Raw genomic sequence first — 13,334 nt, 5'->3', positions numbered from 1 at the left:
AGGGATATTTCTCCATTGGTCAAGAGACAATCCTTCAATATACCGAATGGTTAGACATCAGCACCGTTTTGGTTTTGATATGTGGATTGGGATTTTTGGAACAGATTTAATAAGCCTTTTTCTTATAGCAACTCCTTTTTCCGGAGCATTATCGCAACTTATTGGAACGCGATTTGGAGAATCCTAGGACAACTTATTGCGTGCAATGGTTAGAAATTGTTGATTTCAGCAGGATGGTACTCCCGCACACAATGCCCTAATCGTGCGCGAGTCAGTGCCCTAATCACCGTCTTGTTCGCCGGAAGAAAAGATCAACTGACTGTCAACACATGCGCAGGTTACATATATGCATACTATACGCTTCGTGGGACGATTCTCAGTATTATTGTAGTATTTAGTGGGACACAATAGATCTTTCTAAACCTTAGTACACGCTAATAATGACTGCAATTGAAGACTTGTCCTCTGGGGAAGATCAAATTGCGTCTTCATATGCAGGCTTATCCCTGCACGTCTGTCTGCATATGTAGACGTGCCCGTGAATGGGTTATGCATCTTTATTTGACCATCGGTCTTATATCATTTTCTCTTAGTTTGGTTACTCTCATTACTTTTTAAGTAAAGTGGGAATCTTAAGAAGTGACCGATCCTCGCGTGGAGAAGACTATTCATTCTGTCTCAAGGCGATGCGATGCCTGGGAGATAGTAAAAAGCATCTGGTGAAGCTTAGGCAGAGCGGGACTATACCGAATGACATGACCTGGTGCTCGTTGATTTCAGTTCAGGGGTGCTTGTGATGACGCGGAAGACTTTATTCTAGACTGGATTCGGATGAACTTGAAGTGGTGAAGACGAATGTAGACGTGGTTATTTTCAACTTTTTCTTCTAAAAAACTTGTTCTGACGGACTAGAGTATATTCCCTATATCTAAAACTGTTTATTGAATGAATTGAAAATCTTTCCATACAAAAAGTAATTGAACAGCGTCACAGTTACCTAATTAAACACGAGCCATGATATAGCTTATTTTGCAAATGGCTGCTATAAAACTACATAGGTCGACTGAATATTGCCACCAACTATTAATGTTTATACCAAATAAAATATCTAATCTAATCTAATCTAATCTTATCTAATCTATTTTGCTTTAAAAAAATTTGCCTAATATTATTAATAATTTTTTTTCTCTGGGGACTTGGGATCGAAGGGGTGATGACTGCGTATAGTCTAATAATAAAATAGCTATATATTAATATGAAACAAAAAATCACAGACAAAGCGTTAAGTTAAAAAGAGAATGATGATGCTTCATCGATTCTCATATTCCCACTTGGTTGCCGTTGAGAAAGAAAATACGTTTATTTGGGTCGAACTATCGTTAGTAGAATAGAGTAAGAGGAACGCTAGTGTTCTCTTTTTAACTTGTGCCTTAGACTTTTAAATGCATGTTAATACATTGATTTCCACATCTAAGACAGTTCAATGAGAGTTTTTTCATAACTTTCTGATTTATCTTCACTTAACGAACCGGTTTATTACAGTCAGGTAATTTTCGTGACTATAGTGCAGGATGCTAACATTATTTTGATCTAAGATGTTTTTTTAAGATGTTATCTAAGAAATGGATTAAACAAACTTACCTATAAAGTGCAATTCAAATTATAGGCCTGGTCTGAAAAGAATGCAGGATAAGAACATTAGCTACTAATGCTTCTGCATACTAAATGGCAACACAATTTTAAAGAATAAGAAGAAAAAACCTTCGGGAAAAACTATTTATATAACAAAGAATTTGAAGATAAAAACATGAGGACAGTAGGACATATTTGTATTATAGACAATACATATCCATAACACACAGACTTAACTTAAGAGTTAAACATCAAGTTAATATATGTGTGCCAATAAACAAAAAATACATTCATATTTATATATAGTCGCAAGTATAATAGCAGATATACTGAATTATCCATAAGTAAGAGGTTCTTTTGCCCTACAAAAAAGTCCAGCATCAAAAACCTAACCATAACATCCGGGCTCAATACTTAAATGTATAATACCTAATTAATTAAATGTTATGATTTAAAATATAAAGTTTTTATTTTTCTTTTAAAATTCGTAATTAATTAAGGTCATTATATCTATAGTTAAAATCAGATTACTTAAGTAGTCGGGAATATAGTTGTACAAGGTATAGAAAAGCTTTGTTCAACCATAGACGTTTTATGCCGAGGAAGAACTATTAACATCATATCAACTAGTAGTGACATCATATCAACTAGTTTATTAATAGCAATTAAGATTCCTTCTGACTCTAAAAAGTAGACACATATATTTTAAACTTTTTAAATTTTATTACTTCCAGACATACGTATATTAAGTGACGAAAGTTTGAACTTTCGCCGCCCTTATTTTTACAAAAATGCGATTTTGATGTTTTTACTTACGTTTTTACTTACCATTTTCCTCTCTAGCATATATGGGAAATTACCTCTTTCGAAATCTGTATATTAATGTATTTGTCATTTTCATTTAATAAAACTACTACGACTTAGATAAAATCGGATTAATCCGATCTAGTCTTATCTTTATTTAAAACCTTATTAATATAATAAAATATACCAATAGATAACTAACAAACAAAAGTACATCTAAAAATTTAGCAAAAATGTGCCAGTCAGAAGCTCCACTTGCGGGGATTTCTATGTTTGAGCTGATAATAGTATCGCCATCTTCTTGTTTTTGCGCCGCTGCCGCTCCCTTAAAACCGATAATAGAACAAAAATGATTCATTTGTTTTATGTAATTAAAAATTTAATTATTTTTAGATCTATAAGGATTGCGCAAAGCAAAAACGTGAGGTGTAATCAATTACTCCATGAAAGCCCATTTTTATTTTTGTCAATGTCACTTTTTATTAATGTCCTTAAAACGAGTACAATTCATGTACTCATTGTACATGACTTGGCAAAAAAAGTTGCTTTGATAAATGCTTATCACACATAATAAGAAAGTTATTTCACTGTCAGACACTTTTTAAGGATTAAAAGCTAAAATGAGTTATTTACAATCGTTTATGATGACGTAAAATATGGGATTATAAACACCTCCATTATTGGTTTTACTAACGCTAATAAAATCTGTTTTGTTTAATTCTACAAAAAATATGAGTATACTAAAAGCTTTAAGATAATTTTACATAACAAACCTTTAAAGAATTATCTGGCAAAAAAATGAGTTGTCCAGGTCGAGAGCCAATTAAAACCGAAGTTGCAGATGCCATCCAAGTCGGGCTACTGTTCTTATTCTGCATTAAATTTCTGAGAAGAACTGTTACTGCCACACTAATTCCTGTTAGCAGAGTTGAATCCCGTGATATTGTTACTGAAAAGTTGTGTGAAATGGATTGTTTAAATAATTTTTATTCTTACTTACAAATACTTGGCATGTTTTCCCCAGTAATTGGCAACGAGTAAGACAAATTCTGGACATGTATGATATGACTAATAAATGATACGCAACTTAGGATGAATCGATCTTTGTTCGATGGATTCATTGCCATTGTGGTAATAGTCAGTAAAATACACACTGAAAGAATAATAATAAGTATTAAATAAATTAGAAAGAAGTAGTGAAAAACCAATATTTTGGTATTGTATACATACCAAGTAGAGGCAAAACAAGGTTAATAGAGTGAGTGTGACTATTTCTTTTAATTTCCAAAGATACCTCTATTGAAGGGAAAGTGCTGTTAGGGCAACAGGTATAGTTATCTCCCTTGTGCCTAATGCTTTTAAAAGATACCAATTCCCATTCTCCGTTATTTTCTAAGTCCTCTGTATCCACCATAGGTTTAATCTGAAATACATAATAACAGATATATATTCCATAAGGAATAGTATGAAATTTCCAGTATACAGTTCGATCATATTTCAGCTGCTTGCTGATATCAGATAGCAAATGTGAATACTGCAAAAATGCATAACTTGTGTAAAAAAACATGCTTCTACTGAACATAGAAAAAACTCATTTTATCGGGTTAAAAATTGATGTAATTTAGATCCATAGTTAACCTAAAATAAAAAAAAATTGAGATATAATTGGATAATAACCTAAGTTAGATTAAGCATATTAAGGTCACATGTAGAAAGACCCATTTGAAAACCATAAAATTTAAAAAAGTAGTAATAAAATCAATGATAAATTTAATAAGATTTTTTTTTTAATTTTTTGTAAAATTGCGGTTTTTTGGTCTATTTTGTTATATGTATTTGGGAAAAGCAAAATGTTCGATGATAATTAAAGAGTCATAAACATCCCAACTATTCTAAAATTGGTTTAAAAAATCAGCCAAGAAAATTTTTCTTTTAATTGTGTTCATGTACCATATCTTATTTGGACCGATTTTCTCTTAATCTAACATTTTTCTTATTGTTAGTAAATCGATATACTGATAGTCGAAAAAGAAAGAACATTATTTAAGAATTTGTTTTTTCTTTCTTTTTAGTAAACGGAAAGTTAGGCAGGATATCGCAAAAAAGAACCGAGCTCAGAGTTTGATAGATAAAATCTTGCTTCTGGTTGTATAAAAAAAAATCTATTATACCTTAAGTGAACGATTGTATTTAAGAATTATTGGACTAGATTAGATTAGAAATAAACTCGAATGGAGTAAAACAAAAGATCCTCAAAATTTTGAGTTAATTTTTTCGCTTATTTTCAAATAGATCAAATAGGGACGTAATGCTCAAAAGAATAGCGAATTCGCCACAACACTAAAGATTTTACTATGGTTGTTCATTGTATGGGACCCGTACGCGATAAATTTAAATCTTCCGCGTTTTATTGAATTCAATTATATCGCGTATTTCAGAACGTGGCTCAGCTGGTAGTGTACAGCTGCAATATCGATAATTTAAATTTATTTTTCAAAGAATTCAACTAGCGCCAAAGGGTACGCTTTGGTGCAGTTGCAAATATTAAGCTCCCAAACTCCCTGGCATACCATTAACTTCTGTCCTTTTTTTTTAGTCAATAGTCATCTCTTGGTCGGAAATTTTGTAGGGCTTGTTTTGTTTTATGTTGGCAACACCGGATGGTATCACCGTTTGGTTCTTGTAATGACGTCATGCCCAAATTTCTTCCAAAATCGTTTGGTAGCCGCGATGGACACTGTTAAAATAGACACGACATATTACAGCTGGCAGGAGAGGGAGAATAATAAGTATAACCAAACTTTTTGCATATTCTAAAAAACCCAACTATGTAGTTGAGAGCTGTGTATACAGCGAGACAGAAATTGATGCGCACGAACGTTTCCCCACGGTCCCCACCACTCGCTCTATCAAGGCCGATATCTCTCCTGCGCTCATCTAATCCAGTAGTTTGCAGAAACTTCAGTCTGCTTTCTCGACGTTATATTTTATTGCAATTTTTTTGAGTGCTAAATGATACGAATTTCATATGCGTGGCGCAGGTGAGCAAACTAGTACTTATTGAATCTCCTGATAGTTCTAGACTTCGTGGTCTCACCTTTCTCCCAGTCAATTGTTCTTTGTCCTTTCCGTTCCTCCCAAGCCCCTTTTCTCCCTAGCCAGTGGTTAGCTAATCCTGTTCACCAGGCCAGATAATGCCGAATGCATCGCGGGAGAAGCGAACAGCCGTGCGCCGACACTTCCAGTTCTAATTCTAAATCAATACACACTCGGGAAGTAGGGTTAGAAAAGAAAAAGAAATCACCACTAAGTTCAGTGCCAGCCTCTGTAGTTATAGACTCCAGAGGCTGGCACAAATGTTTAGAGCTCCTACATTAGTGGACTACTCTGCAGAAAAAAACTTCTTTCAGTATATTTTGTTATGTTTTTTTTTGTATAATGACTATAATATCATTTCTTGCTTCTATTATTAAAACATTGTTGCTGTGATTAAATAAATAGTTTTGGCGAGTTCTTGTATAAATTTGTTTGCAGATGATACTGTGGTATGCAGAGCGGAAAAAAAACCTGTCTGATTTTATTAGAATAATGAAAATTGAAATAAATATATGGTTCTTTGCAAAAATGTATCAGGAATAAATTTAATGTAAACAATAGAAAACAAATCTAAGGGTGTCCGAGACAAAACAGTTTACCATGGGAATCTTGAAAAATGGATTGTTTAGCCAAAAACGGCCCGAAGACGTCAAATTTAATATTGAAGAATACGTATTGACAAAAGTTACGTTTCTCTGACGTCATCCCTACATCTTATAGTAATAGGAAGAGATTTTATTCTCTACATAGCCCTATTTTTATTTTTTTTATGTCATCAATTCGTTCTCAAGAAATATGAATAAATGTGGATAAATAAAGAAACGTAATTTTAAATGAAAAAAAGTATCAAAAAATATCTTTTTTATTAAATGTTGAAAATAGCCTGCGCTGACCTTCATACAAAACTACAATTGTTGTTCTAAAAGTTTGAGCACATTAGCAAGCATTTCGGGCGTGACTAACTGACATGCGGTAACAATTCTCTTTCCAAGATCTTAAGGCTTTGTGTCAAAGACTTTGGTTTTTAAATAAACCCATAAAAAAATGCAAAGGAGTAAGACCGGCAGATCTAGTAGGTCATTCTATGGTATCTCTCAATTTCTTTAATACTTAATTATTTATTTTTACTGTACAATCTACTAAAAAACATTACTGCTGCATTGAGTAGCGATAATTCCTTGATGATTTTATTACATTTTTTTTACCTTTATAGCGAATTTTTTTTAACGTGGATATAAAATAAATAAAGTCTTAATAAAAATGTCCTAGTTTAACACTTGTTCAATCTGCCTACTATAGTTTAACTATAGTTTAGGACCGAAAAAACCACACGTTTTCCACTAATTTTAAGCGTACAGTACAGTAAAGCGAAATTTAAATTTGAGGCCATAATCAAATTTCTCGATGTTATGACATCACAAACCCATTTTCGCGTTCACTACATTCAGTGGGAGCTCTCAGTCGACGACTTCAGTGTTGTATTGTCGTTTACGCCAATAAGTCTTCGTATTTAAGAAGTAATAATTAATCTATGGTAAATTGTTGTAAACTAATTCTAGTCTTTCAATGTTCTAAGTATATAGACTTTGCTTGATATATTTTGTATAATATATTTTGGGTTGAGCTGGTACCCGCTAGGTGAAAGTTAGCTCGGGCGAGACGCGGCTTGCGATGTGGAATAAAAAATTACCATTGTGATTATACATGCAATGTGCTTCCAAGTTCCTCTGTTGTATATCTGAACGTCGGTACACTGTGTCTCATTTTAATTTTCGTCTTGCAGTTTAGGAACATTATATTTAAGGAAGTATTAGCTAAGTGGCCAAATTCTGTCATCTAAACCGTCTTAAACGTTCCTTACTTTTCTTGAGGTTATTGTTTTTCATTCCTTCATTTTGTTACAAAATACCTTTTTCTTGACGAAATATGCATTTTTTAAATATTATTGAATTTTAGCTGGTAAATTATGCTTTTGACTGTAAAGATATAAGAAATCAAGATCCAATTATTAAGAGAAAATGGGCAGTACAGTACTTTGCGAAGTGAAAAAAAACCTTAAATACGTAATATATATTATATTTCTTTAATTGCAAGTCTCTAAGATAATTCATACGAAAAAAACAATTACATTTTCATTGGAAAATATGCATTGAAGGAGATTGGTTTGGGATCAGCTATATTGTGTAAAGATACAAATTTTAACAACAGATTTTAATTGTCTTCATCTGGCAAATAGATGTGGTGATAAATATTCGTTATCTATTTGCGAAAAGCGAATATTAATGCGAAAAGTTCCAAAATACTATTATAATCTAAGTCATCTGACCACAGAAAAAAAAACTTCCATAGAAAGATAGACTGACTTCTCAAAAATAAGGTCCCAGGCTAAGTCAACCTAGTATATCTAGAAACAACAAACTGAAGATAAAAATCCAACGAATCTTAAAAAACTTTTTTTTAAATGCTGCAGCCTTAAAAACACCCTCTAGGCCAGCAATATTTTGCAGTTCCTGGTAAGAAAACCTGGTTTAAAGAAAAAAATATAATTATTATATATATTACAATGAAATTTGAAAACAATTATTACAAGCCACAACGTTTCCGCGGTGACGTAGAATAAATTGAACTTAAGAAATATATATTTTTTTAAAACCCATCTTAAAAATAATAATATAGATATTAGACATAGATAATAAATCTCCTTATACACATACTCCAAGATTAGATAACCTGATCCCAAGATAATTGCAAATAACACATTGGAAACATCTAGTAATTTCACCTTAAACGCTAATGATGATACATAGTTTTAAAACTTGGGATTGAGATGCTGCAAACTGTTGAAAAAAACTACAGGCAGTTGACTTAGGTAGAAGCTATCCTAACCGAAAGTACATGGTTCGTTCTTCTTATTCTATATCTCGTCATTAAAATTTCGTTCGCTTTTACGGGACAGTTATGAATTAAAAACTCACGAAGTGCATCAGAAAAAATCAGAAATTAATCGCATTGGGTCGCTCGGATATATCCACTAATACTTATTACGGATGTCTAAAGCGTTTTCCCCGAAGAAACCCATTCATCAGTAGCACATAACTTTAAAAACAACACAAAGGGTGGGTAGGTCTAGGCCTGATGATGCTCCGATAGGAGCGAAACAGTGTAGCTTTTAAAAAATTATATGGATTTGATGAGACCGTGACTTTGTGTTCTTACCTTGGTTTTGTTTTCGTTTGGTCTCTTAGAGAAAAATGGATGATACGTTTCTATTTGCACATAACTTTGTTAATAAACTTTTATCGATTCTGATAACTACAAACGCTTATAAGTAATAACAAATTAATAAGATATACAATGCACAATACAAATTTTATATGTTTTCTAATCATATTTACCTCTCTAATATTTAAATCTTCTCCCTTCTGAACCCACGATCCAAATCTTATAGTACAAGTTTGTGTGTCATATGGGTATTTTTTCAAATTGGGTACGCATAGAGTGTCAAAATGTACAGGAGGTACGCACAGCACAATACCTTTATATGTCACCGAACAAGTGGTGTGTCCTATTACATTAGGTTCAACTGACTGGTCTTTTCTATAAATACCGTATATTAAACATCATTTAGGGTGATAACAATCTAGGGTAACTTGTACAAACCTGTTATAAACTGATATATCTGGCACCCAAATGTCATTCGAAGAGGAGAGATGGATAGTCTTGATTCCTTCAAAATCGTCTGGGTTCCATGTTAAGTGATGGTCTAACCAAAACTAAAATTAAATTATGCTAGTAATTATTGCCGTTGATGATTTTAAATATACCAAATAGTCCAATTTAAAAAATAATTTTAATTTATGTTTTATAACAGTGTACATATATAGAATAATATAATTGACTTACAGCAGTAAACCACGCATCTACGCTCAATGTATGACTAAAGTGGTCCTATACGTAAAAAATTTTAATGAGATTACAGTATTTATATATATTTTAATACTACTTACATATTCAAAATATTTTAACACAAGCCTAAAAGATACCGTAGTTACATTTCGATGATCCTTGACAGGTCTGAGGTAGCTGTCATAATCGCATAAAATGCTTGATTTTAATCGATACAATGGTGTAGAAGAAGAGGCTGTAGGGCACTCTTCATAAAAAGCAGAGAGAGGATAAACTTTCACTAAAAAATATAGATTTATAAATAACGAGTTTGCTTTAAAAATCTATTTCTTTCTTGGGTGCCAAAACATCCATGCAATAATATGCAACATAAAATCGTGGGTAAAGCCTTAATTTCGCGAGATAATAAAAATGTTTCCTCGATTCGGCCAGCACAAATTTGAAGAGGAAGGAAAAATATTGAGAGGGAAAATATATTTTTGCATAGTAAATAACGCATATATTAGATCACGCATTCTGATGGTACATTCCTGCCAGTTTTTCTCCACAATTCTCTAAAATAAATTTGAGTTGAACTTAGTAGTTAGTACGAGTATAGAGTAGGTAGTAGAAAAGGTATCATTCATGTATTCTAGATTCTTTTTAGATATAGGCGAGATAAGAGCTAGAAAAAAGGCTTTTGACCGAGCCTCGGTTTAATCTATAAAGAAGACCTTTTCAAGACAGATAATACTTCTGTTATTAATTATACGAAAGTATGGGATGTATAACATGATTCGAGGAAAACAAGTACAAACGACGTAAATAAGTAAAGTACGTAATACAATATTGATGTCTGAAGACGGTTGGTCAGCTTACAATGCGCATATTGAAAATGCCGATGACCTTTCAATAGCTGAAAGGTCATTCAAAGCCTTCCCCTTAAAATTATTGAGAGAAGGGTTGTGGAGATAAATATTTAGACTTGCAGGAACAATATTGGGGATAAGATCTATAAAATATAAAAAATTTACAACATTCTTAAAGAAGACCTAGTGCGACGTATAGACTTTTGTCAAGTCATTATGGGAAAAATGATCAAAATATTCAACTTGCTGGCCATATTTTATTTACAAATAAATAATGAATAATATTTTTCTTTAATTGGTCGTCACAGCTTTCAGTACAGTCAATGGAAGTTTTAATAGTGTCTCATTAATGAACACAACATACTCAGTTGGTAAGTGTGGGCCAGCATTTTAGGCAAAAATAGTCTTTTATAGTAACATATGAAAACATGTCCATAGTTCCCTTTCTTATAGATGCTACATTGAAAATCTTCTGCATTTATTGCAAGGAAATATGGTACCGGCGCAGTTGTATGAGATTTAAATTGGAAATATATGAAGTCTTCTTTGAAATTATAAATCGTGGTGAATTCCCAATACCAAAGACTACTACTACTACTTTAAAAGGTACCAATATATAAGAATATTTAGAGAAAGGAAGTTAAAGGCAAAAATTATGATTGTATAATTCTGATCATGCATACCAATCATCACCATTCCAGAAACATTAAAAATTGTATGTTTTGACGAAGGGTGAGTATTGAAAACCACCAGGATTGCATGCTGAGTTAAAAAATCAAGCTAATAAAGTTATAGAAATAAATGGAAAATATCCAAAAATGTTCTAAAAAATTATGAATTTTGTTTTAATTCGTGTTTCGTGATAAATATTTTTTAGTTATTTTAATTTTACTAACTTACCAGATAAACATCCAAGAGCGACCCACCACACAAATATACTCCACCCCATGTTTCACAGTTGAAAGAGCCACACAAAATGAAAAATCTACTAAAGTATGTTTTTTAGTAAACTTATACGTACGCCCCCCAAATTTCTTTAGTTTAATGGACTAGAAATATAATGATGACGGCTTTTTTCCACCTACCGCTGTTAATTACTATATTCATATCATATTACAATATTCTATTTTCAATGAAAACTAATACTGTACTACGAGTAGATAACATTGATCACGAAAGGACCAACTTGACTGTACCAAATAAAAAAAATGAAAATTTTGAACTGACGTACCAGAAAGCCGCTGTAATTTCTGCTGAGGAAATGTCGTTTTATGTCCCATATTAATTTAATAATAGCCCAAACTAAACCATTGTTTTTTAGATAATACCTGTGGTTAATTTGAGTTTCATCACCGTTCAATATTGCATCGGCTGATATTGTATAGGTACCCATATTTAGTACTAGTGGAAGCGGAAATTAATTTGAGAATGAAACAAAATTTTTGTCACAAATACATTTTATTTATTTTTTATAAACTTAAATATTACTTAACTACGGCAAGAATTCTGAACAATATTTCTGTCTACTGTAATTATTTTAAGTTTTGGCTGCTGACTGTGGTGTGCTGGTCCAAGAAAAAAAATTCAACTCACTTTGCTTTGGTCTATTTATCATCGTTTTTGGCCCAAACTTTGGGAGTGATTTGAGAATTTATTCTGACCAAGTTGTTAAAAAAAATAAAGACATCTTTAATGGAAGAGTTTTTGGCTAGTGAATGCAAGGATCGAAGAAATACTCGATGGATCAGGAAATATATATGAGCACAATCCCAGCTTGCAGATGGATGATTGTCATTTTAAACTAGAAAACAGACGAAAAATGTAATTGATCTTTGAATGAGTAATCTTCCAACACTTGGAGTAGAAGATAAAGATGGTGGAAACTTGCACTACAGGAGCACTTGATGCTGTTCTGCTATAGCAGACTTAAATAGCTTAAACCTTCCTAACCTAAGTCCGGAACCAACAATATCAACGACCGTCAACTTTTCTCTGTTCTTATGGACCACGTATTTGGCAATGTAATAAGGGTCAATTCCTGATAATAAGGATATACTCTGTCATAGCCTAAAAATAAAGGAACTTCTTTAACCATAAATTATAGTAATCTACTGATCTAGTATCCTACAAAGTCTTTAAGGCCTTTTTTGTAAAAGCCCGTCAACCTTCACAAAAAAAAACCACTAAATCTGAGAAATTTCTCGTCAGATGACACAGTAACATTGCAGGGCAACAGCATTTACCTTAATTATTCTGTTATTTCACAAATCTGATTGTATAAAAATATTCCTATAGAATTTCTAGGAAGGCTACGCAATCTTATAGTTTTTGCAAGGACAGGCTAAGAAAAGCTTCCCAAAATCACACATTTAGAGAAAACCGTTAGAGATATCGAATCCTGAAAAATGGGTGTGTGCAATAAAGAAATAGGCTCAAGGAGCTTGTCAGTGCGTAGTCCTCAAGGAAAAATGTTAGGACTTACTTTACTTTGTTTACTACAACCACCGATAAAATTAAAGGCGAATTAAAGGCAGAGCAAAACAAACGCTCAAAATCCACAGTACGTATGATTTTTTAAATTAATAACCGAATTAATGAAACGACAAAGAATGCGTACAAGGTTCTTCAATGATATCCATGTAGAAAATGCTGTCAAAAGTTTAGATATCTTCTGAAAATCTTTTGTAACACGCTTTTATTAACTCGGATTGTATGCATGTATGAATGTATACAACCGGAATCTTTGAGCTTAATTTTCAGTGGTTTTTAAAGTCTGATCAACTTGAAACTTCGCAGACGTATCAAGGACCGATGACAATGGAATAATTTGATAACAGTTTCCCATTACCCTTATTAGGACTGTCAGGATTAATAAATCCTTTTTTTAATTCCAAAATGTCTTTTGGGTAGTTGCAGTATCACCTTGTTTATTCCTTATACATGCGTGGGTATTAATACATCTTTTTCGCTTCTTACACTGTTTTTACTTTGATTTTGAATTATTCTGTTAATAACTTAAATTTTATTATGATTTTTACTTAAGGTAAT

At 32.4% G+C, this 13,334-nt stretch overlaps 1 protein-coding gene across 1 annotated transcript; it reads right to left on the bottom strand.

Annotated features, from left to right (window-relative positions):
* Positions 1-2,552: 2,552 nt before the first annotated feature.
* LOC126734791 (neuronal acetylcholine receptor subunit alpha-6-like) lies at positions 2,553-11,352 on the bottom strand. Its single transcript, XM_050438528.1, has 9 exons — positions 11,187-11,352; positions 9,540-9,718; positions 9,436-9,480; positions 9,193-9,305; positions 8,928-9,129; positions 3,667-3,859; positions 3,437-3,589; positions 3,210-3,385; positions 2,553-2,761 (listed from the first exon to the last, which is right to left on the bottom strand). Exons 1-9 carry the CDS (start codon positions 11,233-11,235, stop codon positions 2,594-2,596), a joined length of 1,278 nt encoding a protein of 425 aa, XP_050294485.1. The 5' UTR covers positions 11,236-11,352; the 3' UTR covers positions 2,553-2,593.
* Positions 11,353-13,334: the final 1,982 nt, after the last annotated feature.

Source organism: Anthonomus grandis, chromosome 4, assembly GCF_022605725.1.
Source record: "Anthonomus grandis grandis chromosome 4, icAntGran1.3, whole genome shotgun sequence".
Taxonomy (NCBI): domain Eukaryota; kingdom Metazoa; phylum Arthropoda; class Insecta; order Coleoptera; family Curculionidae; genus Anthonomus; species Anthonomus grandis.
Note: the sequence above shows the minus strand (reverse complement) of the source record. Positions and strands in the feature narration are given on the sequence as shown.